The sequence below is a fragment of the Elephantulus edwardii genome, unplaced genomic scaffold, assembly GCF_000299155.1.
Source record: "Elephantulus edwardii isolate Elephantulus edwardi_28Jun2011 unplaced genomic scaffold, EleEdw1.0 scaffold00270, whole genome shotgun sequence".
Taxonomy (NCBI): Eukaryota; Metazoa; Chordata; class Mammalia; order Macroscelidea; family Macroscelididae; genus Elephantulus; species Elephantulus edwardii.
In genome coordinates, this window is record NW_006400020.1 from 1,545,424 (window position 1) to 1,568,368 (window position 22,945).

A 22,945-nucleotide genomic window follows, 5' to 3' on the forward strand; every position below is an offset into this window, starting at 1 on the left:
GGGTAGAGAGAATGGTGCAGCAATGGAGGAATGAAAACCCCAAATCCCTGTAAATGTTCATTAAAACTAATAAAATTTAATAATAATAAAAAAAAGATCCCCAAAAGAACACTACAGAAGGTAATCAAATACAAATACCTCTTGAATCTCAATTTTCCTTCTCTCCTTTTCTTTGCTGAATGGCCTTGCATTATCCTTAATGTTAAGAAGTCTGGTTATCTCTTCCAGTTCTGTCTTTGCCTCAACAATATTTGGGTCCAATAAGAGAACTTTGTTGAGATCATGTAAGCTCTTCTGATAATTCTGAAAGCAGAAAGAGAAAATAATTATTAAAAATTGTACCCTGAACCTTGGTGGGAGTGGAAAATAAGTCACACAAAATGTGTGCAGTGGGTCCTCTTTCTCGCTATTATTACACACACGGCACTAGTAAAATACTACAGCCCATAAGCAGTGAGCTCTTCAAGAGAAAGCAAAGAATCAGGGGCTAACTGACTCAAGTTCAATTCTGTATCACCATGACCTTCACAGTTTCTCAAATACAGTCCTTTATATTAACACTTACTAGCAGTGAAACTTAAATAAGATTCTACTCACACTTTCTGAACTTCACTCCATTGCATTTTCTCGCCTTTAGAGATTTTTTTTAAATCTTCCTATTCTATCATTTACAAGGCTGTCTCAAGTAGTAAATAAGAAAATAATAAATGTGGTTTCAATCCTATAAAGAGCTACACAAAGGTTAGTTATTATAACTATTATAACTCTCCAAAGAGGTACAGTGTTAAAAATAGGATACAGTCAACATTTATCATACCATTAACAAGTCAGAAAATACACAAGAGAGAAAGAAAGAGGGAGAGTCTAAGGTCAACAAGATATGATAACTGAACCTGACTGATGCTGCAAGGCACAGTCCACTGTGACAAGTCTTATTCTAGAACACAAAGAAGACCTATATTTTGGATTAACCAAAAATAACTTAGTGAACAAGCAAAGAGCCACAATGATGTGTAACCTCTCCAAGGCTTCCCGACACATTCACGAAGCGCACTGGCAGCTGCACCAGAGATAAGCTAGTGGTTCTGTGACATTCCTGAAGGACTGGCCCTAACTCCACACCCCTTCACCTTCACCTCAACAATGCATCAGAGTTAAGGGTAGGATATTTAAAGGGATAACCTTGACTATCAAACAGAAAGAAAAATGCACAATTGGCAGAGGAGAAGCTAGACTGCTGAGATCTTCTAAGAATTAGATCCCTTAATACATCAAAAGATCTCTCTAAAAGTAAAAAGAGAACGTACTGCCTGGGGAAAATATTAGGCAATGACACAGGAAAGAAAGGACTCATCTTAAAAATATATTAAAAACCTCGAACACCTCAACAAGAAAAATACAATCACAAAATGAGCATGTTATTGTTACATGCTGTCGATTCGGAACCCACTCAGCTGACTCTTCAATGGCTAAACAGTGGTCAGGCTCATTCACTGAAAAAAATATTCATTAAACATAGCCATGTGCCAGGAGCCGAGAATAAAACTGAACACAGTGCCACTAAGTCGATTAGGACACAAAGCAATCCCACAGGACAAGGCAGAATGCCCGACGGAGTTTCCAAGGCTGCAATCTTTATAGAGGCAGACTGCCACCTCTCTCTCCCATGGAGTGGCTGGTGGATTCAAATCACCAGTCATTCAGTTATCAACCAGCCAACAGAGCTCCTTGGAGCTGAGAATAGCGTGGCAAAGACAGGAGTGGTCCCTGTCTTCACCGAAGCTTGTAATCTATGTAGCGGGGGTGCAAGACAAAAAAAAAAACAACAAGTTAACAAATGACTAAAATTTGTGCAATTAAGAAAATGAAAGATTGGAATAGATACCTAGGAAGGAGAAAGGGTCTCTTTTTGATACAGTTATTAGAAGACACCAAGGTAGAGACCACAATGCAGAGACCAAGGAAAGAACAGAGCTTCTAGGTGAAGAACAGGCAAGACTGCTAGCAGCCTCCTTGGGCCTACAGAGTCCAACCGCAGATGTCTGTGACTGTGTCTATTATTATTACTAGATAAGCTTCAATTGGAATAATTGTAAGACTCTCCTCTCTCACTTTCTTTGCCTTCTGGCATCAACTGACCAAGCTCCTGAAGGAAGGCACTCTGTCTTATCCATCTCTGTACTCCCAATACCAAGCTCTTTCTCGGTACTTGGTAAAAGCAATAAACTGTAAATAGCAGCAAAATGCTCAGTTGGCTTTTCTTGTGAAAAACAGCTGCATGTTAAGGAAAGCCCCTATTTTTCAAAACTGACAGAACAAACTATTAAAGGCAGTGAGAAAAAAACCCAAACCCCAAATCTGGGAAAGCAGTGTTCCCCTGAGAGCAACAGCACGTTGCCTACCAGCCCTGTGCCACTTCCTATTCTGTTCATTCTCAAGGAACAAGGCCTGGGTTCTGACCCATCCTACAAGCAGGGTCATTCAATCCCCTTGAAGATCCTGAAGTTAGTCACTTGGCACCAATCTCAAACTTTGGGACATTTAAATCAAGCTGTAAGAAGTCAAACCAGAATAACGGGTTGTCAGACTCATAACTTGCTAGGATAAGATTACTCAAACTTGGGATAATCCTTCTAGATCCTAATACAATTTGTAGAATTCACTCCAAGGAGGTATTCAATTCTGGGCTTTCATTAGGAACAGCTTTTGACTTTTAATCAGGTGAACAGGTTCAAAAAGTCAGGCAGCTAGGAGGAGTTTGGGCTTAGTTTAAACTCATGAGGCATGCAGATCTATGCCTCATTTATCCAAATCTATTAAGTTCAAAAGGAGCTCAGAGAAGACCCCAAAGAAGCACCATTTTAAAAAAGGTATTCTTCGTGCCATGCATCATCTGGAAGTCTACAAGCAAGTGTACCACTAGCAAACAAGAAGGACTGAGATCAATGTGCACTGCCAATACTGTGCCACCAACGTGACTCTATCATACCGGAACTATCAGAGGACGTTCATGTCCTGAGGTGAAGCATGGGCACTGTTCCTCTCTCTACAGGGCCTGAGAGGATGCGTGCTCTGGAAAAGTACAGCCACTGTGTGCTTAGAAAAGGTCCTCACTTGATGAAAAGCTTGGTTGCCCCCTCCCAACAAAACCTAAATTTACCATAAATACTACTTTCAGATATCTCCCTCTTAGTGACAGGATGGAATTAAAAGAACTATCACAACAGCAAAAAGATGGAAACAGCCCAGGTGCTCATCAACAATAGACTAGACAGAGAAACTACAGCATATTCTATAGGAATGTGGAATGAATGTGGAATACTACACAGCATTGAAAAATAACATACTTGTAAACAGTACACAGCATGGGTCAGTCTGGAAGACATGCTGAGTGAAATACCTCAGTCACAGAGAGACAAATACTGCATAAACCCATTACTATAAAAATAGGATCTAGATAGGGTGGGGCGAAGGGTGGGAGGAAAGAATGGATATATAATGAACACTTCACAGGAGTGTCACCCAGGACATTCTGAAAGCAATAGATGATAAACCACATGTATGACAATTAGGAATTTTACAACTGGGAAAGGGCGAGAAGTGTGCTTCAGTGAATGAGCAGTAGTTTTTAGAAATGGGGAGGGGCAGGGAGAACCATCTCAAATCCAATAAGGTAGAAACTGAACTATCTCCATAGTCCCTCATGGGGAATTACCTTATTTCCCCACATACCCCACAGTCATGTGACTAATGCACTCGAGCATATAACATGTATAGTAAGCACAGGAAACTAATGTGTAAGGAAGTGGGTGGCTTGCCAAAAAAAAAACCATGTATTTCACACCTTATTTGAGGGGAGATCTGGTGACCCTTTCCCTTCTCTCTGCCAGTTTCTTCCTTCAGGCATCCACCTGCTTCTCACTGACAGCCTTCTCCTTTTCCCTCCCTACTGTAAGATCCCTATCCCTCTGGTCAATCTGCCATGCTGCACCCAAATCTGATCCACCATGACACCATTTACTGTCCATGAGAGGCCCCCATCACTTTCAGAGTCAAGTCCATGACCACATGACATGATGTTCTCCCAGTCCAATGTGCACCTGTGCTCCCGCTGTGCATCTTATGAACTAGTCCACTGAAGACATGCACGTGGATGTTATACAACTTTACTCACAGCAACCTCACCCCAGGAACAACCCCAAGACCCTCTACCTTGTAATGTTTAAACAAACCATGATACGTTCATACAATAAAATGAACAAATTCCTAACAAACACATTATGGATCATTTCCGATGTTAAGCTGAGTAAAAGAGGTCAAAGAGTGTATTACATATATATTTATGAACATCAAGAAGGGGTAAAACTAATCTAAAGTGATAGAAATTAGATCAGAGGTTGCCTGAGATAAAAGTGAAGGGAAGGAGACTGCAAGGGAGATGTGGAACCTTCTTGAGAGGAAATGTTCTTTCTCTTGAGTAATGGCGATGATTTACTTTTATCAAAAGCCAGAGAAGGGCACAACTGCAACACAGTAATTCCTTTGTGTTAAAAAATCTACTGCCGTGGAGTGGATTTGGCCTCATATGACCCTAGAGGACAGAGTAGAGCTGTCCCTAGGGTTTCCAAGGCTGAAATTGCTATGTGATCCAACTGTCCTTATCTTTCTCCCATGGAGTCAGTGGTGAGTTGGAAGTACCAACTTTCTTGTTAGATTATCAATGCTTAATCGATAGCAGCACCAGGGCTCTTTTCATTCTCTTACATTCCACTCAACTCACTCCTGCTAGAGACAGAACTGACTCTTTCCAAACCTTCTAGCAGGTTTTTGGAGGCTGTAAATGGAATGGGAAGAGACTGCCTGTCTTTCTCCCAAGGAACCACCTGTGGATTCAAACTATCAGACAGAAGCCACCTTTGGGTTAGCAGTACAAATCCCTACCCCTAGGCCACCATTCACTGTACAAGATCTTAATAAAATAGATATTCTTAAGATAACGTTTGGGGGGAGGGGTGGACAGGGAGAAAAATGCAACAATGAATGTATGGAAATACAAAATCTCTATAAACATTCATTAAAAGTAATTTAAAAAAAATTTTAAGAAGCAGTGAATTTTAGAAAAAGATAACATTTGAAGAAATGCCACTTTCTAGTATGTTCTGGTGTTTCTGTGTGGTTGTTTTCTACACAGGTGAACATTTACACACTAGGGTCTTCTTGGAGAAGAATCAGCATAAGGAAAAGTCGAATCATGACACATTGTCTCTCTTCTGAGCTAAAAGTGCAGTTTTCTTAGAGAACAGTGCTGCTCTGCATTCTCACACCGAAAGTCGCCGTCACCGTGAGCTTCTAAATCACCTCTCTCTACCAACCTCTACTGAGCGGTCCAGCGTCCATTCTGATGCTCCAGTGGTATTCCTGGTGACCTTCAGGAATTCAATTTACTGTCCCTTAAAACATATCTATTCTTTATAAAGTGAGAAAATAAACTCTTTAATTTTTTTTTTTCTAGAAGGCACCAAGTTATGGTTAGAACTAACATCTAAGGCCTATTCCAGGAATTTAAGACTGGTTAGTACAGAACCAAGATTAACTCCAAGGATAAACTCACTCTATCACTTCATGACACACACACTCCCCCACCTGGATTTCTGTTCATGAAAACCATCTGATCCCAAGATCTCACCTTGAGTCCTTTGTGCGCTAGTGCCCGTCGATAGCAAGCTTTCACGTTCCCATCGTCCATCTGCAGTGCCTCATCGCAGTCCTGCTTCGCCTCGTCAAACTGGCACAACTTCAAGTGACAGAGAGCCCTGCCACAGTGCAACGTAATTCAGGGTTAGGGGAAGGGAAAGGTGGTGTCAATCTACACTTACACAGCTCATAAAAATCGGAAAAGAGCAAGCAAGTCTAGTTCTTTCCCACGGCAGCTCCCATTGCAACTTAATATTTTTATTGTTTTGTAAATTTAATTTATATTTACAAACACAAATATGGTATCTGTAAACAATATATGCTCCAGTTATAGCACTTTCTTTTAATATAAGAAATTATGGCTTTGGAATAAAACCGCAAATAAAGTCTTAGTCATTAGAGAGGGGACAATACGTAGCAGAGACAATTATGTGAATAAATACACAAGAATCTGAATAGCATGCTCTGAGAACAAGCAGCTAACAACATAATCAGACCAGAGGGGGAAGTAAAAGGTAGAGTTGGAGTAGTTATGGAAGACTTCCTGGAAGAAGGGGTATTTATGTTGAAAGCCAATGAATGAAGTGGGAAGCATCCAATGTAAAAGTGCTACACTGAGGAGGTCATGGAGGGATGCAGAGAAGCCAAGTGGGAGAGACACTGTACTCCCAAGGAGAAGAGTTCCATGGCCAGAGCACAGGGAGGAGGCTGGAGACATGGGCAGGTCAGATCAAGATGGGCCTTGCCATTCACAGCAAAAAGGTTGAGCCTTTTAATCCTCAGCTTCGTTGACAAGTTTCAAAATAGGAATGAATATGTTTACCACATTGCAGAAAGATCACTTGAGCTACAATTTGGAGAATGAGACCAGAGGGAACAGGAGTTTTCAGGGGCCACTGTGTGGGATGTGGCAGGCACCAGGAAGAGCCAGTAGTGGCCCAGAGCAAGTGAGAGATGGTGAGGTTGGGAAGGGTCACACAAGACCACCAGGGTTTGCTGACTGGAAAAGGGGGTGAGATCCTTTGGGGATGAGAACCAATAGTGAGTGAGAGAAGGAGTCTGGGGAGGGTACAGGCCTGACGCTCAAGAAGACAGATCTGGGAGAAAGGGGGAAAAGGCCCAGAGAGCATGCAGACAAGAAAAAGAAGCCAGCCTTTCAGAGCCCAGGAACACCAGGGAAAGAAAAACCTGCAGAGGTGGCAGAGTGGCACCAGGCCAGGGAGCTGCCTGACACTGCAGCCAGGGCAGAGTGGCCTCAGGAAAACCAAGTTGCCAATAATGCCCAAGGCCACAAAGGCTACAGAGGCACATGAGGAGCAAAAAAATATTGCCATGGTTGTCTCTGTTAAGAATCTCCACTGCAATCCTGAACACTGGATTCAAATCCTCTAGCTGTTCCATGGGAGGAGGGGCAAGCTCCCCTCTTCTGATCACCGTCTCTGAAAACCCTCCTGGAGGGTCAGCTATGGGTCAGTTCCAACTTGATGGTACACAACAATAATAAAACAAGAACAACGTGGTAAGAGGTTGAGTTAAAAAAATAATCTGAAATTGCCAGGGAAACTCATGCTGTGAGTTCTTTTAGAACCTCTCTAACGCATCCTGTTACCCCATCTCTACTCACCCCTGAAAACTCCCAAATCACCATAATCTAAATAGACACCTTAGAATCTAAAGATGCGGGTCCCCCTCCTCTGTGCCCCGCACTGCTTCCTAAGACAATCTAATGAATTCTTCCTCCTCCCAGGCTGGGCAATGCTCCAGCCGAGCTAGCTGCAAAGGCAAACAAAATTTTAAAAAATGCCAAGTACGTGAAATGCCAAATCAGAGCAGGACAGACAAAGCAGCAGGAGCTTGCAAAACCCACAAGGAGTCCGTCAGACCTCCAGGCCCTCCGCATCTCATTTTTCAATCTCCCCTGAATTTCTATAGCTCCACCTTTTTGGAAAAACACCCATTTTGTACAATTTGTTAGATAAATTTCCAGCATCATGAAAAACAAATTTTTGCACTTACTAATTCTATCTTTTTTAAGATAAAAGGCATTAACTTAACAAATGTATCAAATTTAAAAGAACTTGCCTGTTTGTATATATGGTACATTCCTTGCTAATCTTTAGGCATTCATTGTATTTATTAAGGGCATCTTTGTAGTTTTTGTTCTTTACAAATTGATTTCCTTCTTCCTTTAGGGTTCTAAACCTTTTTTCATCTATGAGAGGAAAGTTTAAAAAGAGAGAAAGAGAAATTATTCATATACGCACCTTCACATAGTCTTAAATACCTCTGTAAAAAAATCTTCTACAGCAAACTGCAAAATATTGCCATAAGGGAATACCAGAACACACTGGAAAATAGTGTTTCTTCAAAAGGTATTTTTAAAATATCAATTTTATTAAGGTACGGGTCCTTGGAGAGGGACATCATGCTTGGGAGGGTGGAGGGACAGCGCAGGAGGGGAAGACCCTCTATGAGATGGATTGATTCAGTGACTGGGGTAATCGGGATGGGTGTGTCAGAGGCGGTGCGGTTGGCGCAGGATAGAGCAGGGTTTAGGGCTGTTGTGCATAGGGTCACTATGAGTCGGAAACGACTCGACGGCACATAACAACAACAACAACATAATTTAATGAATGATGGTCACCAGAGCACCCTTAATAAAAATGCAGCTGCCCTTAACTGAGCAAATACTTTGTGCCATGTGCCACTGACAGTAGACTTTCAAAAACTCTAGGAAAATGGAATCTAGAAGTAGCTATGATTTTTCCTGCGAATGCTGAGTTGTGTCAAAGCTCTGGCACATGTTCCTTGACACCTTTTTCTAATCACTGAAAAGACAGGGGTCCAACACTAGCCATTCTGTTCGTTGCCCTTCCAAATGAAACCCAGTGGTGTTTCTAAGCAGGCAAGAGGAACTGAGGTGTAAACTGACTATACAGCTCAGAAACAGAGAGAGTTGACCCATATTGATTAAACACTCACTAAGAGCTCTGATGTGAAAAGCACTCTAAGCGGCACCCACTTCCTAAACGACATGCCTCGGGAAACTCTATGAACTTTGAGAAACGATGATAGTTACAGAAAGGCTTCAGGTCTTTTGTTCATAGGGTCGCTATGAGTCGTGCTCAACTCAACAGCAATCAACAACAAGAAGAGCTCTGATGGCTTAATGGTAAGAAATTGCACTGCCAACTCAAATGGTACATGCTTTAAATCCATCAGCTGCTCCATGAAGAAAGATGTGCAATCAATTCTTGTGTGATTTACTGCCTCTGAAAATCCACTAGAGGGGTCAGCTAGAGGTGGGTCAGCTCTGGCTCGATGGTACACAATAACAACAACAACAACAGATTAACAAAGTGTAAAGTGGCTTAATGTTAAGGAATTGTGCTGCCAAGCCTAAGGCACCCAGTTCTAATCTACCAGCTGCTGTGCTGGAGGAAAACGGGCAATCTTCTGTGTGATTTACCGCCTCTGAAAAGCCACTCAAATGTAAGCTATGGGTCAGTTCCAACTCAATGGCACCCAACAACAACAATAACATGTAAAGTAGGCAGATAGGCAGATAGGGGGATATGGGTAAATTAATTGCTATGATATAAGGCAAGCGTTTACTTGCTATAAAGTTATGTTACAGGATTTTTAAAAAAATTATTATTTTAAACACACATTATTTTAGCCTTGCCATATAGGTAATCTAATAGACAGCTGCATGGTATGATTTCTTAATATTATCAATGCAATTATTTTGTTGTAGTATAAGCATACACAAAGGGGCCTCAGAACAAAGGCCTGGAGACCTACTGCCACGAAGTCAATCATTGCAAAGTCTTTGTAGGACAGCCCTACTCTGACACTCACAGCGGGGCCATAAAGTTGAAGGTGGCTTGACGGAAACTAGCACAGCGTTTAAAAAGTCAGCAAATGTGCTATTTTACATGCATATATCCATTTATCTCCGACAACCAACTTGTGAGATAGTTATGAGTATCTTCTCCCTGTCTTATACACTAGGACACTGGAGGTGTGAAGCAACTTTTTAAGATTATGCATTACAAGAGGGTGAAGAAGTCTGATGTGGGCCTTTATGCTCTAATTTTCCTGTTACAGTGTGAACACACACACACACACACACACACACACACAGGTACGTGCATGCACGCACACATACACACACACAGAGATCAAGATAACCTTCCAAAGAAAGGAATGTTGGGCTCCACCCCTTGGACACCTGGTTGGTGGTGGCTGTCAGAATCACCCGCGTGGGCGGAGGCTCCCTCTGCTGTAGGACGCCAAGCACGCACTTGCACGGAGGCGGGCACAGAAGGGATGGGTGACAGCTTCTCCCGCCAGTTTGGGCCATCCAGATCCAGTAAAAGTCTGGTTATCCTAAAAAAAGAAAAGGAGTTTTTCCTCTATAGATCAAATATTTTGCTATTCATAACTCAAGAGGTCATATCACATCTTACAAGAGTAAGATCTACAAAAACTAGGCAAATGTGTACTTCTGGTAGAAAACAATCTTGAGCAATTTTCTGTCCACGTACATGACAATGACAGAACTTTAAGCTGCTGTGAACTAAGTACCTCTTGACCATTTTTTTCATTGTTGTTGTTATGAACCATGCAACTTTCACTGCTTTTTTATTTAAAAGGAAAGATATTTCCCAATTATTAAAAACTTATTTGTATATATTGAAAACTTTTTAAAAATTTAAATTTAATTCTCCCCCCTCCCTTGCTGTATACCATTGGATTGGACCTAGCTGGCACAGGAGGAGACTGCCCCTCCTCCAGTGGAGCACCTGGTAGATTCAAACATGTGCACCTTCGGGACTGCAGCGCAGCCTCTTGCCACTAGGCCAACAGAGCTCCCTAAATTTAACTTTTTAAAGAGTGAAACATAAAATTAAAAATCTGGGAGGAATTCAGTAAAATGGCACACAGCAACAAGAACAATATTCAATATCAGTATTAAGAATAATCAGAGGTTCTTTAACATTTCTACAGCCGAACTGTACACTATAGTCGTTAAAAGCAAGAGTACAAAACTGACCACCATAACTGAGGAAGAGTGAGTGATCATGGCATGCTGGGTTTTTTTCTAAAACATTTACATATATGGTTAAGACTGTCTTACTTTATATATTTTTTATCCCTAAAATAACCCACCTACTCTGTTTTTACATGATCAAAGATGAAAGCATGGGATATTATTGTCTATGACAAGGGGCCTTGTATTAAAGGGATTCAATAAAGGCCATCATACTTCATAGAGCATCACTGATTATCACTTTCTTGATAATTTAAACATCAAATGTCACAGTTCTATTTTAAAACTATAATGTAATTTCCTCCTCTGGGTTGAAAAAAAAAAGTATTTCTTAAGATTAAGAAAATTTACTGGTAATCAGTAGCACACATTCAAGTCACTTACCTCGGGAGTTTCCCACATTCTTTGTGGGAGTAATGTTTATATTTATACATACAGATTAATATAATGCATATACTTTGCCTACAGTTTCTTAAAGTGAAAATTCAGTATTTGATCTTTGGTTATGAAAACCAAATCTTTTTTTTTAAGTGTAAAAAGACAAATCAAACAATCAATGTCTGACCATCCACAGCTGTAGAAGAAAAAGATGCTTTAGGAAAAAAATTTTCAAGCAAAACTTGTATTACCAGCAGAGAGGAAGGAAGAAGCAGTTGAAAAGAGATGATGTGTTGCCAGGGAGTAAATAAGTATATGCAGGGGAACTTAACATATAAGATTCCTAGAGGAAGAAAGGAATATGGTTAATGGAAGATAGAAACCAAATAAGCACAGATGTTTAAATAATAATAATAAGCTGCTGCTGTTTAATTTTTTAAAATGAACTAGAATAGATGGAAAAGCAAGTGTAAGCATGAGATTCACAAAAAGGAATAGTGACTTTAAAAATGGATATTTTATATAAAATTATATGTGGCAAAAGTGGAATAAGCTGCTTCTTAGATACTGATGTATCAATAAAATCAATTAAAAATGACTGAATTTTAAAAGTCAATTTATCTAAAAGAGCCAACATCGGTATACCTAAAAAGCACTAAAAGTTTCAGATGTGAATAATCATGGTCTCTCAGTCACAACATTTCTCTCTTCAAGCCTAAACTGTATTTCCTAAATTCCTTGTTATCTGCCTTCTTAAACATAACACCGACTTTCATTATGCTTTCTTAAACATAAATGTCAACCCAACCTTTGGTATGACAAGCCACAGTCAAAGATGGCCTGATCTCTCGCTGGAGCCTCAACCACTAATCTTATTGTCTATAATATTGTACCTGGGCAAAATCTGTCTTCTGTTATGTCTCCTTCACAATGCCTAGGTAGATTTTAGTCTTTTAAAAAAGAAAGGCGATGTCACATTTTTCCTTTTGTCTTTTTAGAGGACATGGAACATGGTACACTAGCCCAGCACTATCACCGTGGAGCACATACATTCTTAAAGCTATGCTTTGGGGAAAATGGGATGAGACAGTATTACACATAACCAGAAATATTACCCCACCAATACTTTGCAAATTTTAACTGGGAGCAAGCTATGAAGTCAGGAAATTCTTATCTTCCCACTCAGGAGGTAAAGAGATCATTCTAAAAATTAGATCCAACTTCCTTGCTATTGCACCATTATAAAATGAGTATTCATTTTAGAGTAGTGTCAATATACAAGGGCATATAAACAAGTATCTAGCAGCTCATGAAGACATCTAGTCTCTGGAGGAGAAACAATAGATATGCTTCTACTGATTAAAGTAAAGCCTAAAAGAAACTATTCAAAAGGGCACTTTTCTCTACATTTCTGAAGCTAATCTGATGGTTAATACTGATTTAAGACTCAGTGAAAACATTTTTCTAACCCTGTAGATACAGACATATGCTAAATTAAATCTGTAAACTCTGAGCACCAGATATGAGCTACATGCACATCAGTGCTTAAAAAAAATACTCATGGTAATACATTAACCAGAGAATAAATGATACAGTGAGAGGAACAACGGAAATTGTATTCAGGGACGGCTAGAAATTAAGCTAAAGAGAGAAAATAATTTGGTTTTAATGGAGAGAAAAAGGGATCATTCCTGCAAAATACAGAAATTACCAAACGTCCACATGTAGACATCTTTCTCGAGGGGGGAGGAATCTAATTCCATTTTAAAACAAGCAGCCCTTCAGGAGGTAAGTTCCTCAGGTGAGATTACCTGTTAATACTGTCATTTGCTATCTGGATTCCACAGTCTATCTGTAACACAGTTTTATAATCCACATACGCTTTCCGATACTGCTCTAGAGTTTCATAAGCCATTGCTCGTCTCAGAAGAGGTTTCACTGAGAATGGATGCAGTTCCAGAGCCCTGAAAAGAAAAAAGGCATTACAAATTATTCATTTCTGAGCCAATATTCTGCCAATGGTTAGTTCTTGGCTGACTGTATACTGCAGTACTGTCATGACAGTTTAGGTGCTGTGGAGCCAGTTTTCATTCCTGACAACTCTATACATGCAGAGTAGAATTGCTCTATAGGGATTCAAGCCTGTGACCTCACAGAAGCTGATTGCTAGAACTGTCTTCCAGCTAGGAATAAAGTACTGACTGACCATTTGTATCCCATGGGGACTCGCAAATCTGTACATGTCTCATACCTCATCTCAGTAGCTATTACGTCCTAGACAGGCAAAGCAGTACTCATACACTTTGGAGATTCCTCTTTCCCCACTGAGGCTAGAGTAAATGCTCTGGCTGCAGGGAGTGTGCCTCTCACATACCTCAAGGACCCAGAGAAGCTCAGCAGAGTACCAGGCCCATAGCAGCCTTCCAAAACATGCAGGCTATTGTTACTGTTGTTGTTAGCTGACATCAAGTCAAGCACGACTCATAGCGACCCTACGAACAAAAGATCTGAAACCAGGCTACTGGCAGATTAAAAAGTAAAGGCTTGTTTGCACTAGTATATTTAATAAGGCATCTCAGCTGAAACCCATAAAAATCTGGATTTTGAAAAATCAGCCTTCTAAAATGTAATAAAGCTTATTATTATTTATTTGTTGAATACAGTCTTCGTATGAAGATGAAAATAAAGAATAAGACATACGCTAATTTCTAATAAGCCATAGATATTCATCTTGCATGTTTCAGACCACAACTAGAGTTCCTACTAAAGAGAGATTTCAAGGTTATGCTCTTTGGTTTTGTTTAAAGCATCTGTTTATAAAGGTACTTCAATGCTTAATGTGTTTCATGATACTTTGAAATAAATTTTAAAATATTATATTTATGAAAAAAAATCATTATACTCTGGCATTTAACAAAATCCCACTAAAGCCAGAAAGAAGTGCATCCCATTCATCCCACTTCGCAGTCTTAAGATGCACAGACTGTGTATGCAGTCAACTAACCGATATCCACGCAGGACTCTTTGCAGTGAGGATGGCAAGTGTTAACTCTTAACCTAAGGGCAATTTCTATGCCATATACTTAACTTGCTTCAGGAAAAACATGGGCAAGTGCTGCCCAGTTCGTTCCCACTTTTTTGGCTATCTGCCTACGAGCTAGTCCACAATGATCTGGCAAAAAAGGAGATGCAGTGGAGTGTCTGCGTGTGTTAGTCACTGCAGACGAAAATATCTGACTGGACAAGAAACCTGCGAAGTAAACACTTACGGGTTCAATTTGCAGGTGAGGAAACTAAGATCCACAGCAGTAATCTGCCAGCATGCCTGCTTTTTTGAATTAAAGCTTCACAAAGGCAAGTCCATCCTGAACACAACTCTATTCTCGGTGCCTGGATCAACACCTGAGCTGTAAGAGGCCCCCAGCTAGCCTGCTGAAAGCCTTCAGGGCTTCCAGCCTTCAGAGACTGTACTCTTTAGGCCACAACAGACATACAACACTGCAAATGATGAAAGTGTGTCATTTGCCGTGACTCCTTCACAGCTCCACCTCATACCTGTTAACCCACTGCAGTCAAGTCAAATCCCAATCACAGTGGCCTTATACAGATATACCATTGCACACGCCAGTTCTGCACCATGGAAGGTGGTATTCTTAGAAACACTGATAAACCTAGCTGGTAACATTTCTCTGAAAAAGAACCAATTTGGCTCTGCTCTTATGTTGGGACTATGAAAGACTTTAATGATCTTCTTTGGACTCTACTGGATTTGGAAATTTCTCTACAAGTATGTGTTACTTTTGTAACCAACAGAAGTTATTTTTAAAAAAAAACACAAAAAAAACCCCTCAGATAGGGGAGCTCTGGTGGCCTAGAGGCAAGAAGCTCCACTACAATCCCAGAGATATGTGGTTTGAATCCACCAGGTGCTCTGCTGTAGAATGAGGGGCAATCTCCTCCTGTACCAGTCAGATCCAATTTGGTGGTACACACACACACAAAATAATAAAAGAAAATAAAAAATAAAAAAAAAACAACCGTCAGATCAAGTGAAAAATATGTGAACACTGAAAAATAGATTTCTATGAGCAAAGAGATCACAATGAGACTAAGGCAAAGGAAGACACTGAGGGACACACAAGAGTAAAGGCTAATTATGGTTAATTCTCTAACATAAACAGTCCTGCCACAACAGTAATAAATAATTTGTGGCTAGAGGTTGATATACATGGTAAATAGATGCGGCAGGGTCTACAGAAGTAAATTGTTAATCTATAACAGTGCTGCCAAGTTGGAACTGACTCATAGCTGACCTTTCAGCGGTTATAAAAAGGATACAAACGGCATAGGAGGAGACTGCCCATCTTTCTTCCACACAGCAGCTGGTGGATTTGAACCATGGGTTTTGGGGTTGGCTGCACAACTCCTTACCATTAGGCCACCAGAGCTCCCTACATATCTGTGTATGGTTGTAAATATTTCTACACACATATATGTAAATGGGGTGTGAGTGTGTAGAAGTAACTACACATCTCAAGAGACTGAGCTTGAAGGCTTTGAATGTGAAGGACCATAGTTTTAGGGGAGACCTAGGTCAAATGGCATAACACAGTTTGTAAAGATGTTATATAACTTAGTTTGGTGAGTAGTGTCTAGGGTCTTAAGAGCTTTTGAGCAGTCACTTAAAATACAACTATTGAAAGGGGGCAGGAATTCTAACTACTGGTCTCTTCCTTTCTGGAGCAAATGAGAGGGAAGAAAACTCAAATGAGCAATTAATTAGTCCAGAGGGCTAGGAGCCCACCTGAATCCCAGTGTCCTCGAACCTGTGACCTGAAGAACTAGATTGAGCTTGGTCAGCACTACCAACTGCTTTGACCAGAAATACAATAAGTGGGACCTGTTAAAGAGTGGATGAAAAATACAGAATCAGATTTATAAAAAAGGCCAAAGTTACTGGTGTGACAGACAAAAGGAACCCTGGGGATTACTGCCCTAAGACAACCTTCTAACTTGAAACTCAAGACTCTCCCAGAGGCCGCCTTTCCGCCAAATAATAGACTGACCTATAAAATAAACAACACGACCTGAGAGGAATGTGCTCTGAAGAACAATCAACTGTAAGAGACCAACAGGGCAATATCCACCCAAAAGCAAAGTGAGAAGGTAAGGAGAGGCAGGGAACCAGATGAATGGATATGGGGAACCCAGAGAAATGGGGAGAGTGCTGACACATTTCAAGGATCACCACCAAGGTCACAGAACAGTCTGTATATATACTTATTAAAAACTGTATATTCTCTGTAAACTTTCACTTAGGGTATAATGAAATGCTTAAAAGGGGAAGGAGCAATATCCAGCATCTGTACCACTGCCTTAAATTTATCTGAGTTTAGAAGAGGAGCCCTAGGGGCACAATGTTTAAGAGCCTGGCTGCTAACCACAAGGTTAGAAGTTCAAATCCATCCAGCAGCTCCACAGGAGAAAGGCCTGTCAATGTGCTTCTATACAGATTACAGGCTAGAAAATTTTACTCCACATATTAGAGATGATGAGGACAGCACAGCACAGGATAGGGTAGAGAGGTATTGTTCATAGAGCTTCTGGTGGTCTACTTGACAGCAGCAAACAACAATTCTGTCTCACAGCATCACTAGAAGCTGGAAATCTGCTCAGCAGCACCCAACAACAATGCTTAGGGGATATTAACTACATTAATAGAAATGTGAATATACTTGACCCAGCTTTGGAATCTAAAACTGAGTGGGACAATGCTTTTCATTTTTAGCACCTCCCAGCCTAGAAATAAAAGCTTTATTTTTTCTCTTCTCTAACTACAGTTCTGAAATCCTCTAGGAGTTTGTGAATATACATTCCACTAAGGAAAATGACTGCCTATTGGTAAAAAAGATGCTCTGATGGCCTAGTTGTACCACCAACCTAGGGCACATGGTGCTAATCCACCAGCTGCTCCATGGGAGAGAGATGGACAATTGCCTCCCATGTGATTTACAGCCTTTGAAAACCTGCTGGAGGTCAGTTATGGGTTAGTTCCAACTTGACAGTACATAACAACACTGATAAAAACAAATTCAGGCAATTTTAAAACTAAAGCTTACAGAGCTGGCTGTCCACCCAAGTTAGTATAGTCAGGACTTTAAAAGGTCTTCCAATTTCAAGTTCCTATGAGTCAGAATTAGCTCAATGGCAACTAATAATACCAACAGTTTCAAGTATTCCAGAGAGCTGCAAAGATACACAAAATCAGACAAATACAAAGCAACATACAACTACAGTCTCCCCAGCTATCCTTAGTGGAAAGTCAATGAAAAAAATCTGGTGTGGTTTGATGGACATATAAAAAGTTATGGTTCACTAAGATATATTTTCTGCACTTACATTTTACATATTTATGTTTAGATATTATGCAACCTGTCTTCCTGATTCAGGTAGAGATTTAAAATAGAAACATGGAGATACTGAGGAGGGCAGGTCTTGAGCATCTTCCAAGATCATCCTTGAAACACTCTACTCTCTGAAGAGTCTCCAAACATACATAGTTTCATGAAATAAATCTGTGCCTAAGCATTTGCACATTTAAAATAAAATCATTTTTCTCAAATTGCAGAATGAGTTCTTTTAAAAGGGAAGGTTCTCCCTCCACCCTACTTTAAGTTTTGCCCCATATGTTTTTCTTTTTAGATATGTGACTTCTGCTGCCACTTGTCTGGGCTTAGAGGGTTCATGGGACACAAATAAATTCTTCAAAGAACAAAGAGAATGAACTAAAAATAGGAAACACAATCTCCTTTTAAAATGTACACAATTTTCTTGAGATTAAAAGTATCTTCAGAGTGAAAAACAATGTATACGAACTTTGTAAGTAAATAAGTTGTTGTTGTTATGTGCCATCAAGTTGCCTGAAACTCAAAGAGACTATGTATAACAGCTCTGAAGCCTGCCCTGTTCTGAGCTAGTCTAAAAGAAAAATATTATCAAAATAACAAAAAGAAATCCTAATAGGCCAGCTCAACTCACTTCATCTCATTGCTGTTTAGTCAGAACTGATCCAAAGTTTACCTTTCAGTGAGTTTGGGAGGCTGTAAATCACAATGGAGGAGACTGCCCATCTTTCTCCTGAGTCATCCCTGGTAGATTTTAACCACCAGAAAGATAAGGCCTTTGGCTTAGCACCACAACTCCTCTGACATCTGTGTGTGTAAGTCAACGAGTCATAACTAGCCCTCCAGCAGGTTTTCAAAGGCTATAATTCACAACATAGGAGATCTCACCTTTATTCCTTGGAGGAGATGGTGGATTTGAACTTCATGCCTTTATGGTTGCAGCACAACTCTTAAACCAGAGATTCCTATCTATAGACTGTTGTCCTGTGTACTGTTGAGTCAGAACAGACTCACAGCTGATGGTCCAGTGTGTTCTCAGAGGCTGTATATTGCACAGAAAGAGAATGCCCATCTTTTTTCCCCACAGAGCAGCTAGTGGATTTGAACCATGTACCTTAGGATTGGCAACTCAATCCTTACCACTAAGCCACTTGGCCAGCAGAACATACAGTAATTTTTGCTAATTAATCCTAGCTCATAAATATTTCAACATGTTCTCAAAAGCACTCTGGCATTAAAACAAGTTTGAGAACCACTGCTGTGGAGGAAAATCACTCCATATTGGAGCCCCGTGCCCCTTACACTGGGACTCATTTGCCAGGTGACAAAGAAGACATCCAAGTAGGTCAGTGCCTTAAGAGGTCAGTGTTAACCAGCAGAGCCAGATTCTTTAGCTCAGAACAGTCTTATCTAAGGCACTTTACCTAAATCTCCCCTAAGGGCTATTTCCCAGGATCCCCCAGAAGCAAGCCTCCATTCTACGCTCCTTGGACACCATGGCAAGAGTCTCATCTTTGATTTCCTCCTGAATCTACACTGAAATGTAAGGAATTTTACTTAGAAAAATTCTGCCTTTTTTCTCCTTTAAAGACAAAATGGGTCTACTGTTCTATGGCAGCCCTAACTTGAAGGGCCCTAAGTTTCAACTAAAGAGTTCTGAATTCACTCAATGCAGAAAGACAGATGTCAGGATTAGAAACAGACACTTGAGCTGAAAGGTTCTTGGCTACAAAACACAAAGTGCCTGATGCCTTTCAAATATAGATGGTCTTATTGGTTAGATACGGTGAGGGGAAAGGTTTTACAATTAGCTCTCCAGGGAAAGAAAAAAGTTCAGACTTGTGGTTTTTGACAACTTTTATGGAACTGGTACTTCAATCATTGCTACTTTAACAGCCAAACTGCCTTCAAATGTCTCACAAAATCTCAAAAATGTGATTAGCTAGTACTAGTCAGCAGAGCTCTGATGGCATAGTGGCAAGACTGGGCTGCAATCCAGAAGGAACAGCTTCTCTGCAGGAGAAAGATGGGCAATCTCCTCCCATGCACCTCTGGAGAGTAAGCTATGGGTCGGTTCTGATTCTACAGTACACAACAACAGGCAGCAATATGGGAGCTCTGGTGACCTAGTGATAAGAATCTGTACTGAAATATCAAAGGCTCCTGGTTAGAATCCATTCTCCTCCCAAATGATTAATCGTATCAGAAAACCTGCTGGAGGGTCAGCTATGGGTTGGAGGGTCAGCAATGGGTTTGTTCCAACTTGATAGTACTCAACAAAACAGTCAGCATAGCAGCGAGCTCTCGTGGTCTGGTGGTAAGGAGCTGAGAACCTACCGGGGGTACATGGTTTGAATCCACCAGCTGTGCATCCACAGCTGCACTTATTAACCATGCTCTGTGGGAGGAAGATGGGCAATGTCGTCACATTTAATTCACCACCTCTGAAAACCCACTGAAAGGTCAGCTACGAGTGGGTTCCAACTCCAAGGCACCTAACAAGTCAGCACAACAGAGCATGGGGTCTAAAGTTGGGTCAAAACTAATATAAATGCTGTTTATTTTACATTTGAATATGTAAAATTTGGTGTGATGCCTTTGAGTAGCGTGGTGTTAGAGAACAGCACTGAATATCCCAAGGGCTGGCAAAAGAACAGACAGGTCTGTCCTGGAGAAAGTGCAGCCAGAGTGCTCCTTGGAGGGAAGGATGGTGAAGCTTCACCTCACATTCTCTGAGCAGGTTCTTAGGAGGGGCTATTACTTGGAGGAGGACACTGTATTAGGAAATGTGGAGGGTCAGCAAAAGAGAGGAAGACCCTCGACGAACTATACTGACAGAGTGACTGCAGCAATGGGCACAGCACAGGACAAGATTCAGTTCTGTTGTTCACAGGGTCGCTATGAGCCATACTTGACTTGATGGCACCTAACAACGGTAACAGCCAACACAACAATAGGTGGGGTCAAAAAACCGAGCCAAAATGAATATAAAAATTATTTCTTTTAAATTTGAATATGTAAAACTTGGCACATATTCAAGAGAGTCTCAAGACCTTTTTATATCATAGGCATGTAGCAAGCTTTGACCCATGTCAGCAAGTTGATTCTACTGAAAGAAAAAAAGTGTCAACCATATAAACTGAGTATCCACATAATTTACTTTCCAAACTAGAACTCTGAGTATGAAAGGGACTGATATATTAATAATTATACTAGACAACCAGACTAAATCAGAACTGTATTAGTCAAATCAGAAGTGACTTATTTTTAAAAGCATTACTAATCCTTTCTTGCCAAAAGATTTCTGAACCAGACTCAACTGTTTAATAGTAAAAGAAAACACTGCAGGCAAACCTTATTTCACTGTGTTGTTTCTCAGGTACTGGATAGTTTACAAACTGAAGATTTACTGACAATTTTTGTGTCAAGTAGGTCTATTAGGACCATTTTTCCAATAGCATGTGCTCACTCTGAGTCATTGGGTCATATTTTAAGAATTCTCACAATATTAAGACTTTTTAATAATGTCCCTGAACACATAACTATACTACAGTATAATGTACTATTGCAGAAGGATGGGCAATCTCCTCCCATGTGATTAACTGCCTCTGAAAATCCGCTAGAGGGTCCAAGCTATGAGTCGGTTCTGACTCCACGGTACATAAAACAACAATAATGTAATATATACACTTAACATACTACAGTATAATGTAAATGCATTCTAATACAGTAAATACATGATACTACAATAAGAAGTTTTGTCTCACATACTTTGATCATGTTGTTAGGAAGTGCTATTCTTTGGAAAGGGACATCATGTTTGGAAAGGTGGAGGGTCAGCAAAAGAGAGGAAGAATCTCAGTGAGATGGACTGTCAGTGACAGCAGTAATGGGCCCGAATGTCAGAGATGATGAGGATGGCACAGAATAGGAGAAGGTTCAGATCTGGTGTTCACATGGTCATTATGACTCAGTGGCACATAACAACAATATAATGTAAATATTAACATTTATATGGTACCAGGAAAGCAAAAAAAAAAAGTGACTCACTTTACTGCCGTTTTCTAGAACTGTATGTACACTGCACTATCTCTCAGGCATGTCTGTACTTTATACATGTGAACATACTCACCCCAGTATATAACTTAGTAAGCACCATGGGTGGGTACTGAGCTTTAAGGAGTACAAAGCTTCTGATCTCAAGAAGCTTAAAATACAAGGCACTGGACAACAGTACTTTTAAGAGTGACGGTGCAAGCATTACAGATGCACAAAAGTATAGGACCTTCCTCTGACAATGGCCAAGGAGGCCGAAAGGAGGAGGTAGCTGGGAGAATGCAAAAGCAAACGTGTGCAGAAACTACTCCAGGAAGCAGACAAAGGCTGCTTACTTGGGCAAAGGCTCCAGGCCTGGGGTGAATGAGGAGCAAAGAGGCCATGGCAAGCTTGGGCAGTGTGGTGACATTTATGATTCGCTCAAAGACGACACTGAATGCCCACTTTAAAACAATCTGAGCAGTGTAATGCTTTAGGAAAAGCTACTCTGATCCGGGGGTAGACTGGAAGAGGCAGAGACACTGCTCAGAAGGTTTTTCCAATAATCTAGAGATGATGTGAACACTGCACAAGTCAAGAGCTAGCACTGAACTTTTTTATAAAGCACAACCCTTTATAACGGATTTCCCATATGTGCAAGGAAAAGAAATCGGACAATATATTGCCTTTTGTGCGAAAAGAGGATATGAAATATTTCACCCATTCATTCTATTGAAAGGGTAACAATTTCTTGAGAAACGTGAAAACATGCATTTTTACCTGTTACAATCTTGAATGCAGCCACTGCAGTTTCCTTCTTTTAGGTAACATGCTGCTCTATTTGAATATAAGATACTTAGATCATCTGCACTTTCACTTCCTAAAAAGCACATTTAATTGAATATGGTTAAAATCCATCAGCAAAAACACAAATCACCAGAATTAAATGAAGTCGGAGGTGGCACTGCAGTCCCGCAGCCGGCTGACGATGCAGCGCGCTCCCCTGGAGCTGGGTTATTCCTGCCATTGCCACCGAGGATAAGCAGCAAAACCCGCGCGGGAGGAGAGATGCCAGCAAACCGGCTTGGCCGCCGGGGCACATGCTCTGCATTCCAATATATGGCTCACAAGTGGCCGGGTCCCACGCAACCCTTAGTCAAGGGAAGGAATTTAGGGCTGCCAGTCCCTGGTCACTCCGGAGGGGGGGGGGGAACTGCGCCTGTCCTGCGGCAGCCGGGGACTCGCGGGGCGCACTCACCTGCAGACTCCAGCTGGGCAATCGCCGCCGAGTACTTGAGCGCCGCCTCCGAGAACTGGCCGCTTTTAAACAGCTCGTTGCCCTGGTTCTTCAGGGCCTCGGGGGCGCTCCGAGCCGGCA

At 40.9% G+C, this 22,945-nt stretch overlaps 1 protein-coding gene across 1 annotated transcript in view; it reads right to left on the reverse strand.

Annotated features, from left to right (window-relative positions):
• SPAG1 (sperm associated antigen 1) overlaps positions 1-22,945 on the reverse strand; it is an 89,301-nt gene that overhangs the window by 3,376 nt on the left and 62,980 nt on the right. Inside the window, exons 11-18 of the mRNA XM_006900011.1 lie at positions 22,826-22,932; positions 22,348-22,447; positions 12,940-13,092; positions 9,929-10,086; positions 8,339-8,347; positions 7,777-7,906; positions 5,687-5,813; positions 139-303 (exon numbers count right to left, since the gene is read on the reverse strand). Of these exons, the coding sequence (XP_006900073.1) occupies positions 139-303; positions 5,687-5,813; positions 7,777-7,906; positions 8,339-8,347; positions 9,929-10,086; positions 12,940-13,092; positions 22,348-22,447; positions 22,826-22,932 (949 nt within the window). The remainder of the gene's footprint in view (positions 1-138; positions 304-5,686; positions 5,814-7,776; positions 7,907-8,338; positions 8,348-9,928; positions 10,087-12,939; positions 13,093-22,347; positions 22,448-22,825; positions 22,933-22,945) is intronic.